The sequence below is a fragment of the Poeciliopsis prolifica genome, unplaced genomic scaffold (assembly GCF_027474105.1).
Source record: "Poeciliopsis prolifica strain line A6 unplaced genomic scaffold, Auburn_PproV2 SCAFFOLD026, whole genome shotgun sequence".
Classification (NCBI taxonomy): Eukaryota; Metazoa; Chordata; class Actinopteri; order Cyprinodontiformes; family Poeciliidae; genus Poeciliopsis; species Poeciliopsis prolifica.
Window position 1 is genome coordinate 5888760 of NW_026562401.1, and position 20192 is coordinate 5908951.

Below are 20192 nucleotides of genomic sequence, written 5' to 3' on the forward strand. Positions count from 1 at the left end.
GAGTCATTTCCAGTCATCGGAAAGGGTTGATGCAATGGTGGAACAAAGTTATGTTTCACTGTTAACGACTTTTTACACAAAACCTTTTTTCCCCATCACCAAATTAAATTTGTCACCTGAAAACAACTTTTCATTTGATATTAAGCTTTGTTTGAGGATCTGAAATTGCTCAGTATGACAGAAAAGCAAATCCATTTTTCAACAGCCTGCATATTTACTGTAATGAGGTGAAGACTGGGGCAACAGGGTGAGAGGAAAACAAGCTGGCCTTGAAGTTTTATCTCTGCTGCGCTCCAGCTCTGCTTTGACAAAGGTTCGTTGATAGCAATAGAGGCAAAGCAAAAAGAAATGAGTGTACACAAAGAGAGGAAATGTCTCATTGTATCACACAGCGCTCGGCACACACAGTACCTTTGGGTTTACAGCTGCGGAAACACTCACAGCGTTCACACCGCCAGAGAGAGAGAGAGAGAGAACCAGGACCGGAAGGAAACGAGGACCGACACAGAAAGACGTAGAGACGGAGGGGAAAACGGCATATGAGGGTCAACGGGGCTTTCCATTGTGTAGGATCAGAAAAAGTAGGGAGGGAAAAGAAATCTGCTGCCAAAGCCAGATCTTACATGACAGAGCGAGGAGCGTGAGTCAGAGAGACGCAGAGTTTCACCAGAGACCGAGGCTGGAAACCCAAAGCTTGAACTTCTACACTCAGGAGGAAGACTGTGATCAAATGTGCTACTGATGGCAAATACAACCTGTGAACAAAAGAAGAGTAAAGATGGACATTGTTGTGATCTATGTCCTGCAGGTCAGTGAATCAGCCTCCTTTTAGAAATCTTATAAAAAACAAAGCTTGTTGCAGTTGTTACATCTTTGCTTCTTTCGACTTTACACAGGAAAGTTCGTAGCTGAAGATTGTAACGCCACAAAAGAAACAAAGTGTAAACCTTGTCCTGAAGGGTCTTACACAGAGCACCGAACTACCTGAAGAAATGCATTGGCTGTAGTTCCTGCGGTAAGTCACACACATTTAGAAACAGCACATATGTGAACCATTTATCTCTTGTACTTTTGTTTACAACCTTTAGAAACTACAACCAGCTCAGCCTTATTACTGTGCTCGGAGAAAAAGTTACTGGATCCTTACTGATTTCTTCTGTTTGCCCTTTTGTCAATGCTTCATATCAAACAAAAGTGACTATTAGATGTAAAGAAAAAAAAAAAAAAAAAAATAGTTAATAAAATGGTCAAGGAGGAATTTTGACTCACCTTCCTTGCAGAATTGTTACATTCAGCTACATTTGACAGTTTGAATTGCTTGTTTAAGGTCACAACAGTCCAGACTTTGACTAGGCCATGCCAAAATGTTTATTCATTACTTTCTCAGAGGTGAACTTCTGAGAAAGTTCACCTCTGAACTTTCTCAGAGCTTTGCATCATCATCCTAGCCCCGGGGTCAGCAACCTTTTCAATTCAAAGAGCCACTTTTGCCATCGATACTACAAAATTAAATTTCTATGCAGCTGAAAAAAATAAAAGAAACTTTGAATCATAATGTCACTTTTTCTTATTGATATTATGATCAAAACATGTCTTAATTGGTTTTTAAGAGCCAAAGAGCCGCATACGGCTCAGGACCCGCAAGCTGCAGACTCCTGACCTAAATCAAGTGTTTTTGAGCTCAAGGTCATGAACTCATTGTCTCCTTCAGAGTTTATTTATTTTTGCCTGCAAGGAGAATTCATGGTTTCAGTCAAAACAAGTCATCCTGAGACAAGGAGGAAAGCAGCTCCAGATGGCTGGTATGCGGTGTATTCTGAAAACTTGTTGGTTTACGCTGTAAGATGCACACTTTCTCACTTTTGTCCAGACTGTCCCAGATTTCAAAAAGTTTTGGGAGGTTCTTATTTTCTTTTCAACCCTGGATCTCCCCCACAGGCGCCATTTTCACCCAGCTTTTTCCCTTTTGTTGATTCACGATCTCTGGTCATCAATACCTGAAGTTCTCGAGACATCTTAAGTTGTGGATGTTTTTTGGGTCTCCATTGTTTAGCATCCTGGGTGTTTAGCATCCTGGGTGTTTAGCATCCTGGGTGTTTAGCATCCTGGGTGTTTAGCATCCTGGGTGTTTAGCATTGACGCTCTCATGGAGTGATTTCTGTAGGTTGGGAAGCTTCACCCAAACTGTTCCATGTTTTCTCCACTTGTGGATAAAGTCGCTCACTGTGGTTCCCTGGAATCCGTTTCCAGACTCATTCATGTGAATAACTTTCCTTCTCTTCTGTTCTTAAACATTTTCTTCTTCAATCAGAGATCTTTTATCCTACTTCATGTTGTCAGACACAACCCATTTATAGGTGATTTCTTGATTGTATGGGTCTAGCAGTAATTGGGCTAAATTTTATATTTATGTAATTTTCAAATTGGGCCTTGCTGATTTGGATAACTTCTTCCCTTGGTACATAAATTAATTTTTGTAAAAATGTCTTTTAGCTACCAGGTTAGTTTGTTACATGATCTGAAAAACTTAAATGTGACCAAATAAAGGGAAAACAGAAGAAATTGGTAAGGTTGCCAGCAGTGTTTTTCACACCACTGCTAATTCCCTTAGCAACGTTGGAACATCTTCTCCTTAAGCTAATTTGAAAGTATCTACAGTGTGAAAATAAAGGAAGGAAGCTGCCTGGTGATAAGTTTTAGTGCTGACAGTTTCTACTGTAACCTAAACACCCACACACACATTCTCAGACTGGCTTTAAACACCTTCAAATCACAAATTAACAGTAGAAAATCTCTCCTTTTCAACCTTATAGTTAAAAATAGTCAAATAAAGAGCAGCTGCACGGATAAGAAGAATACAGTTTGTGAGTGTGAGCCAGGTTTCTTCTCCACCCGTGAAAACGTTGATCACTGCGATGCCTGGACTAAGTGCCCTGTGGGTGAAGGAGTCAAAAATAAACGTAAGTTTCAAAACAGATCAGCCTGCTCTCTTGCAGAGATTCTCATCCCTGCGTATGATAACTAAAAAACAAGACGGCTCGGCCTTTGACTTCTCTTCACAGCCACTTCTACAAACGACACAGTCTGCGCTCCGTGTGAACAAGGGACCTACAGCAACGTCACAGATTTCTCCTCACCTTGTCAACCGCATTTCAGGCAAGTCTGAACCCCTTTTAGTTTCTCATCATGTCAATAAAGAAATATTTTATTAGTTGGGTGAAAATAATCAGACACAGCTATAATTCACTGTGGGAATAAATCATTCATTTATTCCTTTATTATTGCTTTCAGGTGTGAGGCCTACGGACTACAGGTGAAAACTCCAGGAACCAAAACAACAAATGCCGTCTGTCAAGAATGCAAATCTCGTAGGTCCACCTCTCTAGATTTTGACATTTTGTGCATTATTTTTGACTAACATGTCTGAGATATGATGTCGGAGGGCTTAGCGGATGTGACTCTCAGGGATCCGGTTGAGCTTGAAATAGGAGAGGAAGTGGAAGTGGCATGAAGGGGAAACCATTTTATGCAGCGGTTGCAGTTTGCTTGACTCTCACAAGAGACACAGTCCTTTGATTTTGAAGGGTGAAATCACATTTAGGCAGTAAGAATAAATGCATAAATAACGTTCTTTATTGTACAAGAATTTAAAACATATTGTGTGTGGGTAGAGGGCAGAGTTTGAAATATCTTACTCCTTACTGAAGGTGTTGTATCAAATGTGAATGTGTTTATGGGGGAGGTACAACCTTAAACTTGAAATGTTTGGCTCGATGCATGGAGTACGACAGCCTTTCTACTCCTGTCGCTGCTTTACGGACACAGCAGAAAATAAATTTTTTACCATCTCAGGCGCAACACATGGCTGGTGTAGCTCACTGTGACAGAACAGAGCTGACCCATTACTTTAATAATCAAGTAATCTATTGATTACCCTGATGATTATTAAAGTAATCGAATAAAAGAAATTGATCAAATTAAATATTGATAAATGCTGACATAACACCAGTATTAATATCAGATATCAACATCGGCCCAAATTTATATATTTGTGCATCCTAAAAATTACTTTTCTGTAGCTTAAAAAATTCAATTGTAACAACAGTTGTAGCTCATGTTTTTGGACAAAAACTATGCAAAAATTCAGTTTAACATTAAATCAGCAGGCTTGCATAGACACATAAAAAATTCTATACTCCAGTGTTTATGTGTTCATCTTAAATCATATTTATGCTACATTAGAAGAGATCAAATTACTCCTTAAAAATAGAGAAAAACAATTTTCTGGAAGCTCTTTCTCTCTGTGTTGTCGCTGTGCCCACATTTCATTAAATCGATTGAAATTGAAACTCAACTACATGCCAGTCACACGTCTCTTGTTTTTAGAAGTTGGGCATGTGGAAACCCCATGGCCAGGGGGCTTTTTTATTTTCTAAACCTTTAAGTTTCTTTATTTTTATAAGCTGCAACAAAATGTAGATGCAAGGATGCTTTGATAGTATTTCCCATAAACAGATAAAATGTTATACATGAAGGGAGTTACAAATATCCAAATGTTTTTAGGCAATTAAAACACTGAAACTCGTATCTATTAGAATAATTAGTTCTGCCAATATGTCATCTTTGTTGCCGTTTTTCATGTTTAAAGCATTTTGATCCTCAAAGAGATCAAGGCGTGTCTGTCAAATCCTATGTTCTCCTGCCTTTCCCATTTTGTAGAATGACTTTGACCTAGTATGAGGGTCACATGAAGGGAAAATAGAATGGTGGACATTTTTCTCTTTCATTGAGAAAACAGTCAAAATTCTGTTTTGTAATTAAAATAAAAATAATCAAAGTAAAGTGAAATAATACATTTGAAGAAAAAGGAAAACACCAAACATGCATATAAATGTGCATCCACAATTTATAGCTAAAATAAATTCTTTGTTATTAAATCTTACTACAAAGCGTAACGTTTCAAGCTCATTTAAGCAAAAATAAGGTTGCTGCTTGTCAACTTTATTGTTGATGTATTTTTTATTTTTTTGACTTCTCCTCTAATCTTAAAACTGGTAAAAGAAAAAAGAAAAAAACTTTCTCACCCGGGGTTATGAACCACAGCCGCAAAAACCAAACAAACATGAATTAATGTGTAAATAATCTCAGCCCTGCCACCAAGGGAACAATCAATGGTGTGATCTATGAATCAGCTCATTTTCCAGAATAGTTCAGAGTCATAATCTACAAACAAATCTGCGATTACAGGGTATGGCTGCTCCTTGTCATAATTATGAACTGGGGAAACAGAAAATACAGGTTTGCTAACTTTGGTCATCTTGGAAAGTACATTAAAAAAACATGTACTCAAATTAAAAGTTGGATTTTTCAACATTTTTCAATGGGAGATGATGCAACAGCAGTAAAAGTAAAAGACTAATTTCTTCATTCATCTTTGCATTCACTGAAATAAGCTGCGGGGAGCTTTGTAGGTTTTTGTTTTTTTCCAGTAGTTTTACTTTGAGACATGAAAAAGGATTCAACGTCCTGTTTTTTTTTTTTTTTTTGGTCTGTTGTTGGTGATTAATTCAAGAAAACGTCAAATAATGATGACTGGAGACCAGCTCCCCCACACTCCATCTTTCCCTGAAGTTAAGCCACTGCTCTGACGTAAATTGTTGCATAACCTTAACCATGTTGTGGTCCCTCTCTGTGAATCAGAGTGTTGCTGGATCCTGCCTGCATCCCTGTGGGCCGGACTTGTTCTGACTATTTTGGTCGTGGCAGCGTTCCTCTTCTGGAGAGCAAAGCGCAGATCCTATAGACCGGGTGAGTACGAAACAACACCCATGTTGGGAGGATTTATTGTTGTTTTTCTCTCTACACAGTGGTTAAAAATAAATCAGAAGAGGCGAGCTGCTCAATCGCAAAAACTGCAGTGAGACTCGCTTGCTTTGAAGTCACACAGTTGAAGGTCATAGAGCTGTGGTTATGGGAAATTACATTTTGATCGCACATTTTTTTTACATAAACAGAACTTCAATGTTATACCTCTGAGTTGTGTTCTGCTAGATGTCACACAGAAGCAGCAGATCCAGCAGATAAAGCGACTGAGTTCACATGTGTTTAGTAAAAAAAAAGGCTGAACAAAGATGACGAGCTCAATGGAGAAACCACATCCTGTACAGTTTTAGCTTGACACAGTTCTTTGGTATGATGTGACGCACACTTCACAGGCAGCCAACTCATACTGAGATGGCTGGCCTACGTATGTGGCATGATGGTGTTACCTATTAGTTTTTGGCTGACACTAAAATTTAATTGGCATTTGCCTATTTTCCATTTAATCTCTATGTTCATACAATAAGAGGCTTTTATCTTCTGTGTTTTCACCCAAACTGGATCTCGCTGCTCTTATCAGATGCAGTAAGTACAGCTGCTGATAAGGTTCACTGATGCACACTTCTTGTTTTTGTTTTTTTTTTGTATCATTGCATGTCTGTGCTTTCCACATGATTCAACCTGTGTGTCAGTAGACGTCTTCAAAAGCTTCTTTAGGAGAAATTGCAGAAATACAAAATTTCCTCTTCATTTACAGGGTCATATCAGTTTCAGTTTTACTCGAGGAGATTCAGAGAATTTCTGTTTATTAATGAAGAATTTGTCAAGATGCAAATTTACATATTTTTGTTCCTTAAAAAAAAAGTTTAATCTTATTTTTTGAGAAACGGTTAAAAATGCAAAACGCTGCTCAGTCTTATAATCACAGCCCAAAGTGAATGTAATACCAACCCGTCGATGGGCTTTTTTGGACACATCAAAACATGAAGAATAGTTTTAAGGACGACTTAAGATTATTTGGTTAGAGCAATTAAATACATAACACTAAAACAGTTTTCTTGAATAAACTTTTAAAAACCCACCTTTGAGTTTAGCTCAGCATTATTTCACCTAATCATTGCAGAGCCACTTAACATATTTTCTCCCAACAAACAGTTTTTATGTTAACCTGCAGAGCAGAAAATATTTTATTGAGGCCAGAAATGTGGATATTGATGTAGATAAATGAGCAAAATGTTGTTGATAATTTAATTCATACATACAATATGAACATATTAAACCTGAAGAGTGGATGATTTACAATTTCTTCAGCAGGAAAATTAGATATTTATTTATTAGGCTTTGATAATAAGGAGTATTTGTTAATTAAAGTTGTCTAATGTCAAAATACATTGTTAAATAGATAGTCAAACTGATGCAAAAAGAAAAACACTGGAGTTACAGCTCCATTTTTGATGGTTTTCCACAAAAGCGAATATGTGCATAAAAAATGAAGTTGTTGCTTTGACTGTAGAAATGGATTTTAGCCATTTCTCCTAATTTATGAAGCCTAATAATCTGCTTTAATGAAGTAACATGTTCTCCTGTCTTTTCAATCTTGAAGAGCGACTAATAGAAATGGATCTACACGTCATTCCATATTTATAACGAAAGGAAACAAGAAGCAACTTTTATGCAAAAAATATTTTTGTTAAAATTTTTAGGACTTTTTAATGGATGTCACTCATTTCAGGGTCGGGAATTTTGTTAAACTAATTATTTCAAAACTTGGGTCTCTTTAACTCTTGTGTAAGTGGAATCAAATAATAGAGAGGCCGAGAAGAAGAGTAGACCGGCTAAGAAGAATGAAAACTCTAGAAAAGACATAAAATGAGAACAATTAACACAAAGAAGCTGAACTATAAAACTTCAAAACAAGCGAAAAGGTCAAGACTGATCTAAGAAAACAAAATCCAAAGTGCAAAGAGCAGAACACAAGAAAAAATAAAGAAACTAGCACAAAGGAATGAACTTGAACAGTAATGAAACAACCAAGAGAAACCAAACATTTGTCGTAGCTCCAATTACAGATTCAATCAAGATTAAAAATATCATCTGCAAGAGTTTAAAGAACATTGTTGAGTTTTTGACATTTTTACTTGTAGTGTTGATAAACATCATCTTTACAGTAGGTGAGGTGAATGACTCACACTGCGATCAGCAGTTAAGATTGTCAATTAAATTTATCTCCGATTTGTTTCCTCTCACTGAAACCAGACAGCGAGAGGTTATGACAACCACGTAGCCTAGACGTGAAGTTTTACATGCCATGCTTGTCTCTGTGTTGCTATAGATACATGATTGTAATTTTTCCACGCTGAGTGTGCAAGACTGCTGTTTTGACTCAAAGGTTACAGAAACCTTCCTGAAAAAGGAAAACCTCTGCAATACGTCGTCTAAACTTGTAGTATCGGTTTAACATTGAGTCACTGAAAGCTGCCTTACCTCTAAGCATGTTCTATAAAGTAATCATATCGGACAGGTGCTTTTTTTAATTTGAAGGTGACGCAGTCTAACCCCTTTTTAGGAGGGAATTTTCAGGACACGTGCGTCAATGTGACAAAAGGAAATAAAACAAAGTCTCAGGTTTGTGTAGGTTCATGTCTGTGGAGAAAACCATGAATGGGTTATGCAGACGCTCATGAAGCTCAGAGCTGCCTGTGTGGGGATGAACATATATAGAGGGGAAAGATCGACCTGATTACCATATTCAAGACTTTTTTTTTTAATTAGAGAACAAATCTTCTGGAACAGCAAGCACATCTCACAGATAAAGTCATTTGCATTGTAGAGAAAAACCACAAAAAAACACCACAAGATGTCTGTGAAAATGTTTCCTTATTGACAATCAGAAGGAGACACGTTGCCTGTAAGTTCAGGGGGTTCGCCACCGGATGCAAACCCCTCGTAAGCCTCGTGAGCTGAAAGTCAGGGGTGCAGTTCCCGTAAGCATTCAGAACCAGTTTCTCCACAGATGAAAAGAAAACACACCCATGTGTCTGACTCTGTCTCGGTAAACAGTCACAGAAAACCCACAAGCATAAAACCGAATGTTAATGTCTTTGTTTAGCTCTCAATTAAGATGAGCTGCATGCAGAGAGGGATTTTGGCTTCATGTGCATTACTCTAAAACGCTGACTCTGTTAAAACAATAATTTTCTTCAAAATATCACAGCACTCCAGCTGAGATTGTATTTTATTTTATTTTTTAAAGAAGTACATCGTTCGGATAAAGACGATTATTGAAATGAAAGGTGGATCAGTTTCAGATCAATCTCACAGCATCAACTCTTGTCACGTTTGTGTCTCACTTGTTCTACTTTGTTGTTTAATCTGCATCAGCAGGTTTAACACAGAGCTAAATGATGCTGGAGTTATAGCGCCACCTAACGTGCAACCAGCAAACTATTTCCTTGTTTTATTTAGGAAATCAGAAGCATTGCATTTCACGTGAACTGTTTGATCAGATTGTTGTCGGCATGTTCGAGGCAGAATTGTTTGATTTTTGTAAACGTCGTTGCAGTCAAACGCAGTGTTCCTGTCAGCATGGTGACGGTCGTTGGCGAACCGGTCCTCGCTCCACCAGAGCTGCTGTCTCACTGCCAAGAGAGCTGCACAGACTGCAAGACATCCCCTTTCAACTCAGGTAAATATATGCACCAAACAGAGCCATTCAGTAAATTACATCATTATTAAAAACATTATTTGTTTCATCGATTCACAAAATGAAACATTATCAGTTAGATTGATGTTTTCAAGCCTTCATTTCAGTTAATTATGATGATTTTCCAATCATGGCTAATAAAAACACAACATTTAAAATTAGAATATTAGATCTGACCAATAGAAATAGGCTTAAAAGTTTCTATTTTCAAAAGGTTCTTTTACCTTGAAAAATGAGCCTCACTGGAATAAATCCTGATATTTATTAATCTGTCTATATTACTATAGAAAAATTGATGAACAAACAGAACAAGTAATACAAAGTCTTATTTTCCCGAAGTTTAGCGTTTCACTTCAGTCATTAACTTTTTTTTCTGAAATTCTGACCCACTTTTTAAATGTTTCCTCTTCCTTCACAAACAAGCTCCTTTCGCAAAAGGTCATAACCTCTTCATCAGGATTTCTACTGTCAGCAGATTAGAAATAAAAAAAATGAAGAGCCCAAACATACTGACATACTTTTATACAAATAAACCCCTCAAAGAATAAGATTTCTGTCTCCTGAGTTTGTTTTAACCTGAACCAACACACAAAGCAACTCAAACAAAAGTTGGTGGTTTTTCATTTCAAATATAAAACCACCAAACAAAATATTACCTGTATTTATTTGTTAATCTGCTAATAAGATTTGTTGTATATAATGCATCTTTCTACAATTAGAGGTTAAAAATAAATACAGTTAAGAACAAGTAACAGGGTTTACCCCAGTGTATTATAAGCCTGGCGGGCCACCAGGCTTAACTTGTGCCCCCACCAGGCTAAGCATTGCTTTTGTTTTTTTTAATCTTTTTAAAATGTTTGAATTTTTTTAAGACTTTATAGTTGGCGTTCAGGTATTAATCCTCCAGTATTTTGATAACACATAATTATCAAGTGATATTTAAAAATTTCCTGTCAACTTTAAACATTTTTTAACTCAAAAATATGCTCAGTTTTTGTTTTTTAACAGTCTGGTATGCAGATATACTTTCAATATATGGCGTTATGCTCTCATCAAAAATATAGAACATAATTCATCAAACATACTTTTCATTCAGGTCACTTTAAAAATACATTTAACATGGATTTATTGGTCTGATGTAATCTTTCTCGTTTTAAAGCTTGTTTCCACGTGCAATAAACCAAAAAAAATCATCATAAATTACTGAAATAAAGGCTTGAAACTTAACCTTTGTGAAATTAAACACCTCTGTGAATGGCGTTTAACTTTCAAATAATATAATTTATCTAATATGAATAATTGTGGAGGGTTTTTTGCTGATAGTTTCTCTTTTCTTGGTTTAAATTAATCTCATGATTGATTCTGTCGTTTTCCTCAGATGACGGTTCGATCATTCACAGCATGTCGGACAGCTTGGACATCAGTACTCCCATAACTCCGCTGAAGCCCTCCGTCTCTTTCATTGAACCCGAACAAACCAACGGGAGCTCGATATTCCCCATCAGCAGCACCTTCTGTAGGTCGTACTCGGAGCCCCAGGAGGACGAGTGGTGTGGGACATAAAAAAATATAATAAAATACAAGAGTGGGACACTGACGGAGCCACTGCTGGCTCAGCGATACATTTCAAGTACTGTTTGTAAACCTTGACAAGATTTTACTCAGTAGAGTTCAGCGTGGCTGATAGTTTGCTGCCACCTGCAGGACTTTGGTGGGAACTTCAGTTTGTGCAAAGAAAAATTCTCCTCAGTGAAAACAGCAGATTCTGCTTCAGAAGAGGGATTAAGCTCCACATAATTGGAGAAAAAAAAACCCTGATAATTACAGTTGAAAAAAAACACTGTCTGGAATAGATTATCTAAATCTCTGCCATGGACTTTATTAACGTTCTCCTTCATACAATCCCAAACAGACTGAACTGTAATTACATATCAGCACTTGATGAAATGAGAAACAGAGATATGAACATGCATGAGGCACTAAATGAAGTTTGTTTTACTTTTCATGACCCGTTTCTGTAATAATACGATTTTGTTCAAAATTCAGCCAAGACCCAAAGAGGCTGTGAAACAGCAAAAATGGCTCGTCTAAATATTATGATTAATATTAAGCAGTACAAACTGCAGCTTGTCTGTTAAATCTGATGCATTTTTTACATGAATAAATGAGATTAATCTTTGTTACAAAACTCCAGGAAGTTAATCTTTCAAATGAATGAAAACATCTTCCTATTCCTGATTATGAATCCTGAAGAGTTCATGGTGAAAGCTTGGACTCACTGACAGATTAACATTTCTTCATATTTTCAGATATTCTAGACAGATGGTTCTGTTAAACAGTTAGAAGCAGCCAATATCGTACCTCAGGCAAATATATTTAATGGCTTTTTCATTTCATACAAACCCAGATTTTGTTGGTCCTGGAAGATTTAGCTAATGGCCCGTCTAAGAAAGGAAGATGTGAACTTCAATCCCCTTAAAACAAATCCAACTTTGAAAACGTTATGGTGAACTTTACAGCTTCATTGAGATGTGTCGCCTGCACAAAAATCCAAAATAACATCTTTTATTTTGGAAAACCAGCTTTAATTTTGATATTTCTTATTTTGTAAACTTAATGGCCACCTTTGTTTAGTGCTAAAAAGAAGAGAGACTGGTACATAACGAAACAACTTTAACAAGATATTGACCTAAATTATTTTAAAATACAAATTAAAGAGGATTCTTCAGATTATGAAAATTGTGCTGTGAGCAAAAACAATTCAATTTAAATAATTGAATTAAAATGTAGTAAAATAAAAGACCTTTATCAATTTTAGATCGAATTTATTTGCTCAGGAACAAGCACTGCTTTTGAAGATAATAAACTTCAAACGCAGAGATTTTGAAGTTTAAATAACTAAATATAGACTTGCAAAAACTGTTTCCTGTTTTTTATTACCTTCATGTTAGCATTAAACCATAAAAAGAGATGAAAGCTGAATTTTAAACAGCCTAATTTTTCTATAAATTAGTTACTCTGACTGAGATCAGGGATCTCAAACTCCAGGCTTCAAGGGCCGCTGTCCTGCACGGTTTAGATGTGCCACAGGTACAAAACACAGGAATGAAATGGCTTAATTACCTCCTTCTTATGTAGATAAGTTCTCCAGAGTCTTGCTAATGACCTAATTATTATATTCAGATGTGGTGCAGCAGAGGCACAGCTAAAGGTTGCAGGACTGCAGTTTGACACTTCGGCCCGAGATCATTACAGGGAACACTGCCTCTTGCCACCATTTCTTATATTAATAATCTGATTTTTCCAATTTACTTCACAATGCAAAGATCCAACAGTCTGAATGTTCATAAAATAACATTTCCTAAAGCATTTGAGACTTTGCTGTTGTAAGAGGCTAGAAATCAGTTTTGGTCTCGGCCTGCAGAACAGATGTTAGTTTCAGAGTCCAGGTCCAACTAATCTGGATTAATACTTAATAAAGATGAGACTTAACTGCAGCAGTTAAGATATTGAATCTTTCTAACCTTTAACAGAACCTTGCTTCTGACACCCTGGACTATTTCTTCAGCAATTAGTCCATTAGCTACAAGAACAGTGAATGTGTGTTAAGGCCATGTTTTAAAAATTGGAAAATGAGAATGAATGTCTGCATTTTACCATTTGATGTGTTGTCTTGATACTGTTGAGTTGGAAAAAACTACTCAGCTTTTTTATTTTCTTTTTTTACAACTTTGAAAGCAGAGTATGATTTTTTTTTTCTGAGATGAACTCTTATTACATTTGTTGGATCACTGAAATGATTGTATCTTTGTATCTTGCAATGTAGATTTTACCAATTTCAACCACAGATTTTTAGTATTTATAACAAATAAAACATGTAAAGATATACTGTAATAGTACCAGACATTATTAATTGTCTTTTAACATAATGAAGATGCAAACGCAAAACATGACAAGTGTAAGATATGCTGTGCAATACAAGGAAACAACTTGGGGATGTTTACATGTTCTTTTTTGGGGGGCTCTTCAACTGTCTAAATACCATCACACTGGATATATGGTCAACAGTGTTTATACTGTCATTATGATCTTGAAGAGTTTTATGACTGTAATAAAAGTGCTATAGACATGATTCAGTTCTTGTACCGTCTACTTTAATACCAAGCTGTGTTGCAGCAGATTTTCAGCAACTTCAATCGGCCTTCTGGAAGACTTGCTTGGCAACGATGCCTTGAACTCTCATCTCCTGCAGAGAAGAAATGGAAGAGATGGAAGAGATGGAAGAGATGGAAGAGATGGAAGAGATGGAAGATTGAGGAATAGTCAGCAAAACAGGAGCTGCGTTTCCATTCACCACAGAATTGCACAATCTGAAAATACGAAAACCAATCTGCTGAAAATGAAAGATGATAGAAAAGTTTTAACGTTGGGATGAAATCGTTTTTCAGCCGAACAAAAGTACCGCAATGGAAACACTTTTTTTCACGTCACACCAGTCACGTGATCAACAGTGACAAGACACCTGGACATTACTACTGACGAGGACGAAGAAGTCGACAGGAAGTAGTAGGAGGTAGTGGTTTGTTTCTGCTTTGCGTTTTGAGGGGGGGAGAAAGTGTCCGATTACAATTTCCCTCAAACGCCGCATAGCAGCTTGTCACTCCAAAGGTTGAATCAGATGTCAACGGCTGATAAGCCTGCCATGATTTTTAAGGGCTTATCACGTAAATTTAAGCTTATTTACGTGTGATTTTAATTTCATTTATTATTCAATAGAACAACCTAAGATGCAAAATGGTGGGGGGGTTTTTCTACATCAGCAGAATATCGACAAAGATGTTTGCACGTTTGTAATGGAGAAGCAGCTACTTCGGCAGCTAAATGAGAGATACTCTTCACTTTCTGACCCCTTAATCTGTCACCCTCTCTTTCACCATGCACTCATCTTTTCCTCCCTCCCCCATCCCTCCTTTTTCCACCAAATTGTCAGTCCCATGCTGTTCCCCTCTCCTTCTGGGTTCAACCTCTAAAACCCAGCAACTTAAAACTTGATCCTCACCGGCATTTCTTTCCCAACTCTCTGCCAAGCTTAGCGTCAACAACGCGTTGTTTTGTCCTAACCGCAACAAAGGCATTAGCAGAACAATGCTGATTGTCTGAAATTCTTCAGAAGATTTTAATCTATTTAGGGAATGAAACCCTGTTAGGAAACGATGGTGCTGCAATGAATGAATAACTTGCCTTGTTTGCATGACTTCCTTCATTATGCATATCAATGGCAGCATCATTTTTCCTTTTCAGGATTCAACTTTCCTTGTTCCGGCTCTTTCCTCCGTCCCTCCCCCACATCCTCACCAAATGGAGCTTGTTGCCTTCCAGCCAGTGGGTCCAGCCTCGTCCCTCTTTCTCTCCTCTCTGTACACAAACAAGTTTGTCTCCTTCCCAGCTCACTGTAGTCTGAAAACAGAACACAAGTTGGTTAAATCTCCTAAATTATTGCAGCTATTTACACATAAAGAGGGTCCAAAGTATTTGGTTCCAGTCCTGGTACTGCTTTCTGCAGCTGATTGGCACTTTGCAAATGTCAAAGTATTTAATTGGGATTTTTAGCAACACAAATGAGAAGTGGACATATTTATTTGCCGAAAATGTAAATCTGATATATTCGATATACATAATACCTACTACAGCTGCAGGTTTGGTACATATACTAGCTTTGAACATTTGAAATGCAATGCGTGGCATAAAACATCATCTTAAACATGGCAGTGGCAGCATCATGCTATAAAAGCCTTATTTAAAGTTTCCTTCACATCATTTAGAGCATGAAGCAAACATATAGCCAAATGGGTGCATGAAAGATGTTTGACCTGAAAAATAAAAAAAATTTTATCCCCATTGAGAAACATGATGGTGGTAGCATCATGCTGAAATTATGCTTTCTGACCCCTTATTTTCTGCAACAAGGTCAGAGAAGCAGGTTAGCAATTAATTATTTTTTAGGAATCCATAAAACTTCAGATTATTCTGATGATTAACTGGATACAACTTTTTTTTCATTTAACCCCTTAAACCTTTTTTATTCAATATTAGAAATACATTAAAAAATATAAATGAACAAATAAACTCATTATATGGGATTCCCGAAAATTGTATGTTTCTCAATTCAATTTGTTTGAATCAGAGACACAAAAGGCACTAAAAGCTGCATTTCCAAATGTTGCAACTCTTTGCTTCCACTCCTCAATTTTCTGTTTTGTCACACAAAGGATCAAGGAGTTTGAATAAAAAAAACTGTAAAAAACAGACTGTGGTTCCAGTAGCAGGGGGATGATTATCCTGAGGAATTTCACACACAAAGCAACATTTCAGCAACAGATGAGGTCACAGACACGCCCAGACACACACCTGGCAGGTACGGCCGTCCACAGGTCCCAGGTCCTCCGTGAACTCTTTCCCGATGGTAAAGTCCATGTTGAAGTTCTTGAAAGTGGTGAGGGTTCTGATCTTCATGGCCCCCGTGGCCGGGTCGTGGGTGATCTCCTTAGTGGGTTTCAGCAGACAAACAATCTTCCTCAGGGCGAAATTAATATCTGAGGGCAGAAATGTTACCAGAGCTATTAGGGACATTGTCGATAGAAAAATAAGGAGCATCTCCCTGCCATTTAAAAAGAAAATAGAAAAAAAAAGACATTTTTTTGAAAATCAAAAATTTGCCAGAAAATACTTTTGATCACAATCTCAGAAATAAAAATATATATTTCTGAGTTTCAAAAGGTGAACATTTCAGAGAAAACTCAAAATTTTTTAGCTTAATCTCAAAAATTCCCAAAAGCATGTTTCAGAGATTAAGTTTAAGATTTCTGAGATTTTCTAACAAAATTTGACTTTTCAAACTATTTTTGTCCAGAAAATTTCTGAGATTAATTCCAAACTGAGTTTTTTGAGAAATTTTTCAACTTTTAAAAACGATTTTTATAGACAATGTTTTACTTTCCAAACCCAGAAACGTCTTTGCTTTTCTAGAAAAACATTTTTATAGCCATTTCTGTTCTTTTCAACCTGATACATTTTTTCTGGGATTAATCTCAAAATTTCAGATTTTTTTCCCCAGCAAACTTTTGACTACTCAAACGCAGAAATTTATTTATTTATTCTTCCAAGAACATTTTTGACATTTATCTAAAAGTTTGAAAGATTTTCCAGCAAAGTTTAAACTTTTCAAACTTTCTGAGTTCTCTAGGGAAAAATTACTGTTTTTTTTTTTTTTTTTCTTAAAATCTAACTACAAAGACCATAATCCACCATTGCATATGAAAGCATTTAAATTCAAATTGCATGTGTGTTAAAGAAGAGCCTTGTGAGTGAAGAGCACAAACACACTGCGTGAGTGTGTGAGTCCGGGGGTCATGCAGGGGACAAGATGGTGATTTCATCCCACTAATGTGCTGCTGTCTGTGAATGAAGATGGTCCCCATCACCAAATCAGCCTTTAAACATTATCCAAGCAGATTATCTCACATGCAACATGAAACAAACACACGCACCTGATTAAAATGAAAGCAACAACAATGGTGAAATAGTATCCGCTTTGTTTCATCTTTGATGTGAAAATATTCATAAAAACATACCTAAAGCTGCCAGATAGGTGTCCATATTGTCCTGCTCCACCAGATGATACGTCCCGGAGTAATTGGGTTTGGACATTTTTTCCTGTTGCTCCTTGTGAAACTTAAATATGTGCTTTTCTTTGTTCCCGTTTTTTTTTTTTTTCCTCCAATCGAGCCTCCCTAGTAGATATCACTTTCTCTTGCGTAACCTTCCGCAGAAGAACGCTTTTTGGACGGGTTTGTGCGTAAAAATGAAAAGTTTTTCCCCCCCTGTTGAGCGGGATTGAAGGACGCGGTGATGTTCTCAGCTGAACCAAAGCTGAAGGTCTGCAGCGACTCTAATCTGCGTTAAACCTGAGCAGAGCAACGCAGAGACTTTAGGCTGGGAGTTATTTGCATGCAGTGGGAGGTTCATGCCCACTTTTTTAACTAACACAAGGATGACGCTGCGTTCAGGCGAGCTGGGAAATTCGACCCCTTCACAAAAGGGTTGCTTGTTTTTACGTAGAGGCAAACGAAAACTGCTTAGTAGCAAATGAACAGCATCCATTGATGACAGACACGCCACATAAATTATTACATTTTCTACCACCACGTCGCTTCTGGTGCCGACTCCCCAGAAATCTGAAATCGTTTCCCAGTTGGCTCTAAATGAGGCAGAGATGCGACTTAAGGACATAAATTAGACAAATTAGATGATCCTTTAATTTACTTTTCTCATAAGGGAGCTCAAGCTTTCCACTGTGTGCAATAAACTAGATTTCTATGAATGAATTTATGCAGTAGCATGCAGACCTTTATTGCAGTTGTTCCAGGTGTTAATGACCAGGAAGCTGACCAGTTTTCTTCTAACTTTGACATGCACATGTGGCTTATTGTCTTTTTCCAGGCAGGCAGATTCAAGAGATCAAAGTTCTTCAACAAACGTGTAAAACACTAAGAAGGAAGATTTATGACCTGAACAAACAATGTAGTGCAGCATCCAGCTGTTTTCTATTGGATTATTTCAGCTCACATCAGCCTGTCGGGTTTCTTTTTTCTTTTGCTTTTTTGCATGAGCTGTCTTAGGAATCTGTAGATCTATGTTTATTTACTGGAGCAGCAGAAAAATATATGATGTACAAAAAAAAAGTAATTATGTAAACTTCTAAATTTGGAGAAAGTAATCTATAAATGCCAAGGTGGAAAGACGTCAGCACTGATCTTGGGGAACCACCTGCTTAGAGAGACCATGGATGTCTGTTAAGGTCATGACCCTGCAGCAGCTCCACATCAGACTTTATGTACCTCAGTCAGCAATTTAAATGTCAGTTTAAATGACAGTCAAATTATAAAAAGACTCAACAAGGACGGGTTGTTTGGAAAGGTCATAAGAGTGGAATTCCTTCTCTTCTAAACAAATATGGCTGCAAGACTCTGGTTTGCAAATTTTTTTTTTATCTTTTTTTTCTTTCCGAAGAGTTTTTGCGGCGCTATTGGCTCGTATTTTCGACAGTAGGCAGACAGGAAGGAGGGGGGAAGACATGCGTCGAGGACTGAGGCCTCCAAATGTGGGGCATGCTAACTCCTGCGCCACCACAGCACGCCCCTGGTGTGCAGATCTAAAAAAGAACAACTATTAGAAAATGAACTAAAGAAAAAACAGAGGAATTCCTTATTTCAACTGTTAAGCATGGTGGTGGAGTGGTGATGCTTTGGGCTTGTTTTGCAGCTGCAGAACCTCGTTAGAGAGACATTAGGGGTAGGTTCTCATCAAATCCCATTTTGACAGGTACCTTTGACCTCTATTTACCCCCCCCCCCCCTACACACACACCCCCACACACACACGCACTCTGGCCTCTTCTTTATATCTGCATTCATGCGTTTTGGATTCAGATTTAAAAGAAATGCATATAAAACACCACACATTCAGTTATTAGGTATCAGACTTTAATTAAAGCGTAGGAACCAGAACTTTCAACAAATTATTGTTGATAAAAACTGTAGAGAACATTTTTATTTATTTATCTTTTATCAGAGATTGATTAGATCTATCGATAAGTCGAAGTGAAGCGGGACCATGAACAAGATTCCTCACTGTACAAATAATCTGTTAAACAAACAGACACCATGTTTGTTTGTTCAATTGACTGAAAAAGGTTTTGTGACCTCTGAGCAGCTTAGTTATTCATAAACAAGTGTGCAAAGTTCCAATTATCCAATTATAAACATGCACTACATCCACACTGACCCAGTTGGAGCTCTCAGTACTTGGCCGGCAGATTTGATTGATTTTTTTTTTGTTTCATGGATGGTTTGCTGTTTTGTTTTGTTGGGATTCTCCAGCTCCTCTCTTTAAAACATCTCAAGAAATCAACATTTATTTTTTGTGTTTTCCCAGGAACAAGGAGGACGTCTACGAGAATCTGTCGAAAGGAAAGAAAGATGTGAAAAAATTAAAGTCTGAGAAGAAAACTGGATCGGTGAAGAAAAAATAGACGACACGGGATCAAGGTTTCTTAGTGTCATATTTATGCAGGCATGTTTTTGTTAAGGTAGTGGAGACCACTGAATATAAATTAACTGTTAAAAACGATATTTCATAAAGCAAGTGAGTGGTTGGATTATGTTTGTTGAAAATAAAAGCAGAATATGCAGAACGTTACATCAGGAATAACTTTTTTTTTTAAATAAAACTCTTTTTGATGTAATGGGGACCTGTAGAAGGAGTTGCCTTTTATCATTTAATGTTCTGTTTCTAATGCTGGAGTTTACAAACGAATGTAAAGATAATAAAACATAAATTCAGAAAAACCTCAAAAATGTGGAGTTTCAGTTATGTTCATGCATTGAAATTGTCTTTTTATTGCGCAGGTTTTTAAAGTCCCACCATGACACTGCAGTCAGGCTGAGTTGTAAAGTAAACCCTGAAACACAGCGACTCGTCTTGTTTCAGTCATTTTCCTGTTTTCCTACAAATCGAATCTCGACTTTAATCTGTGAGACACACTGACCCGAGATTCGAACCTAAAATACGATGGCAATCGTAGGAGTTCACCATCGATTCAACCACAAACT

The 20192-nt window shown here is 37.2% G+C and overlaps 2 protein-coding genes across 2 annotated transcripts; one reads left to right on the top strand and one right to left on the bottom strand.

Annotated features, from left to right (window-relative positions):
- Positions 1-778: 778 nt before the first annotated feature.
- LOC129371500 (tumor necrosis factor receptor superfamily member 5) lies at positions 779-11350 on the top strand. The gene is made up of 8 exons (XM_055048101.1): positions 779-808; positions 1712-1802; positions 2814-2960; positions 3063-3156; positions 3292-3368; positions 5701-5808; positions 9383-9505; positions 10902-11350. The coding sequence occupies exons 1-8, from the start codon at positions 779-781 to the stop codon at positions 11084-11086; spliced, it is 855 nt and encodes a 284-aa protein (XP_054904076.1). The 3' UTR covers positions 11087-11350.
- A 2305-nt stretch (positions 11351-13655) lies between these two features.
- Positions 13656-17524, bottom strand: rbp5 (retinol binding protein 1a, cellular). Its single transcript, XM_055047604.1, has 4 exons — positions 17155-17524; positions 15932-16116; positions 14879-14980; positions 13656-13769 (listed from the first exon to the last, which is right to left on the bottom strand). Exons 1-4 carry the CDS (start codon positions 17228-17230, stop codon positions 13716-13718), a joined length of 417 nt encoding a protein of 138 aa, XP_054903579.1. The 5' UTR covers positions 17231-17524; the 3' UTR covers positions 13656-13715.
- Between the last annotated feature and the right edge of the window lie 2668 nt (positions 17525-20192).

Excerpts from the sequence above, each read along its gene's own strand:
- LOC129371500 (XM_055048101.1), top strand. The coding sequence starts at position 779 with ATGGACATTGTTGTGATCTATGTCCTGCAG. Across the intron at positions 809-1,711 it reads TTGTGATCTATGTCCTGCAG|AGTTTATTTATTTTTGCCTG; the intron begins GTCAGTGAATCA and ends TGTCTCCTTCAG. Across the intron at positions 3,157-3,291 it reads CCTTGTCAACCGCATTTCAG|GTGTGAGGCCTACGGACTAC; the intron begins GCAAGTCTGAAC and ends TATTGCTTTCAG.
- rbp5 (XM_055047604.1), bottom strand. The coding sequence starts at position 17,230 with ATGTCCAAACCCAATTACTCCGGGACGTATCATCTGGTGGAGCAGGAC. Across the intron at positions 16,117-17,154 it reads CACCTATCTGGCAGCTTTAG|ATATTAATTTCGCCCTGAGG; the intron begins GTATGTTTTTAT and ends TTCTGCCCTCAG. Across the intron at positions 13,770-14,878 it reads AAGGCAACAAGCTCCATTTG|GAGATGAGAGTTCAAGGCAT; the intron begins GTGAGGATGTGG and ends TCTTCTCTGCAG.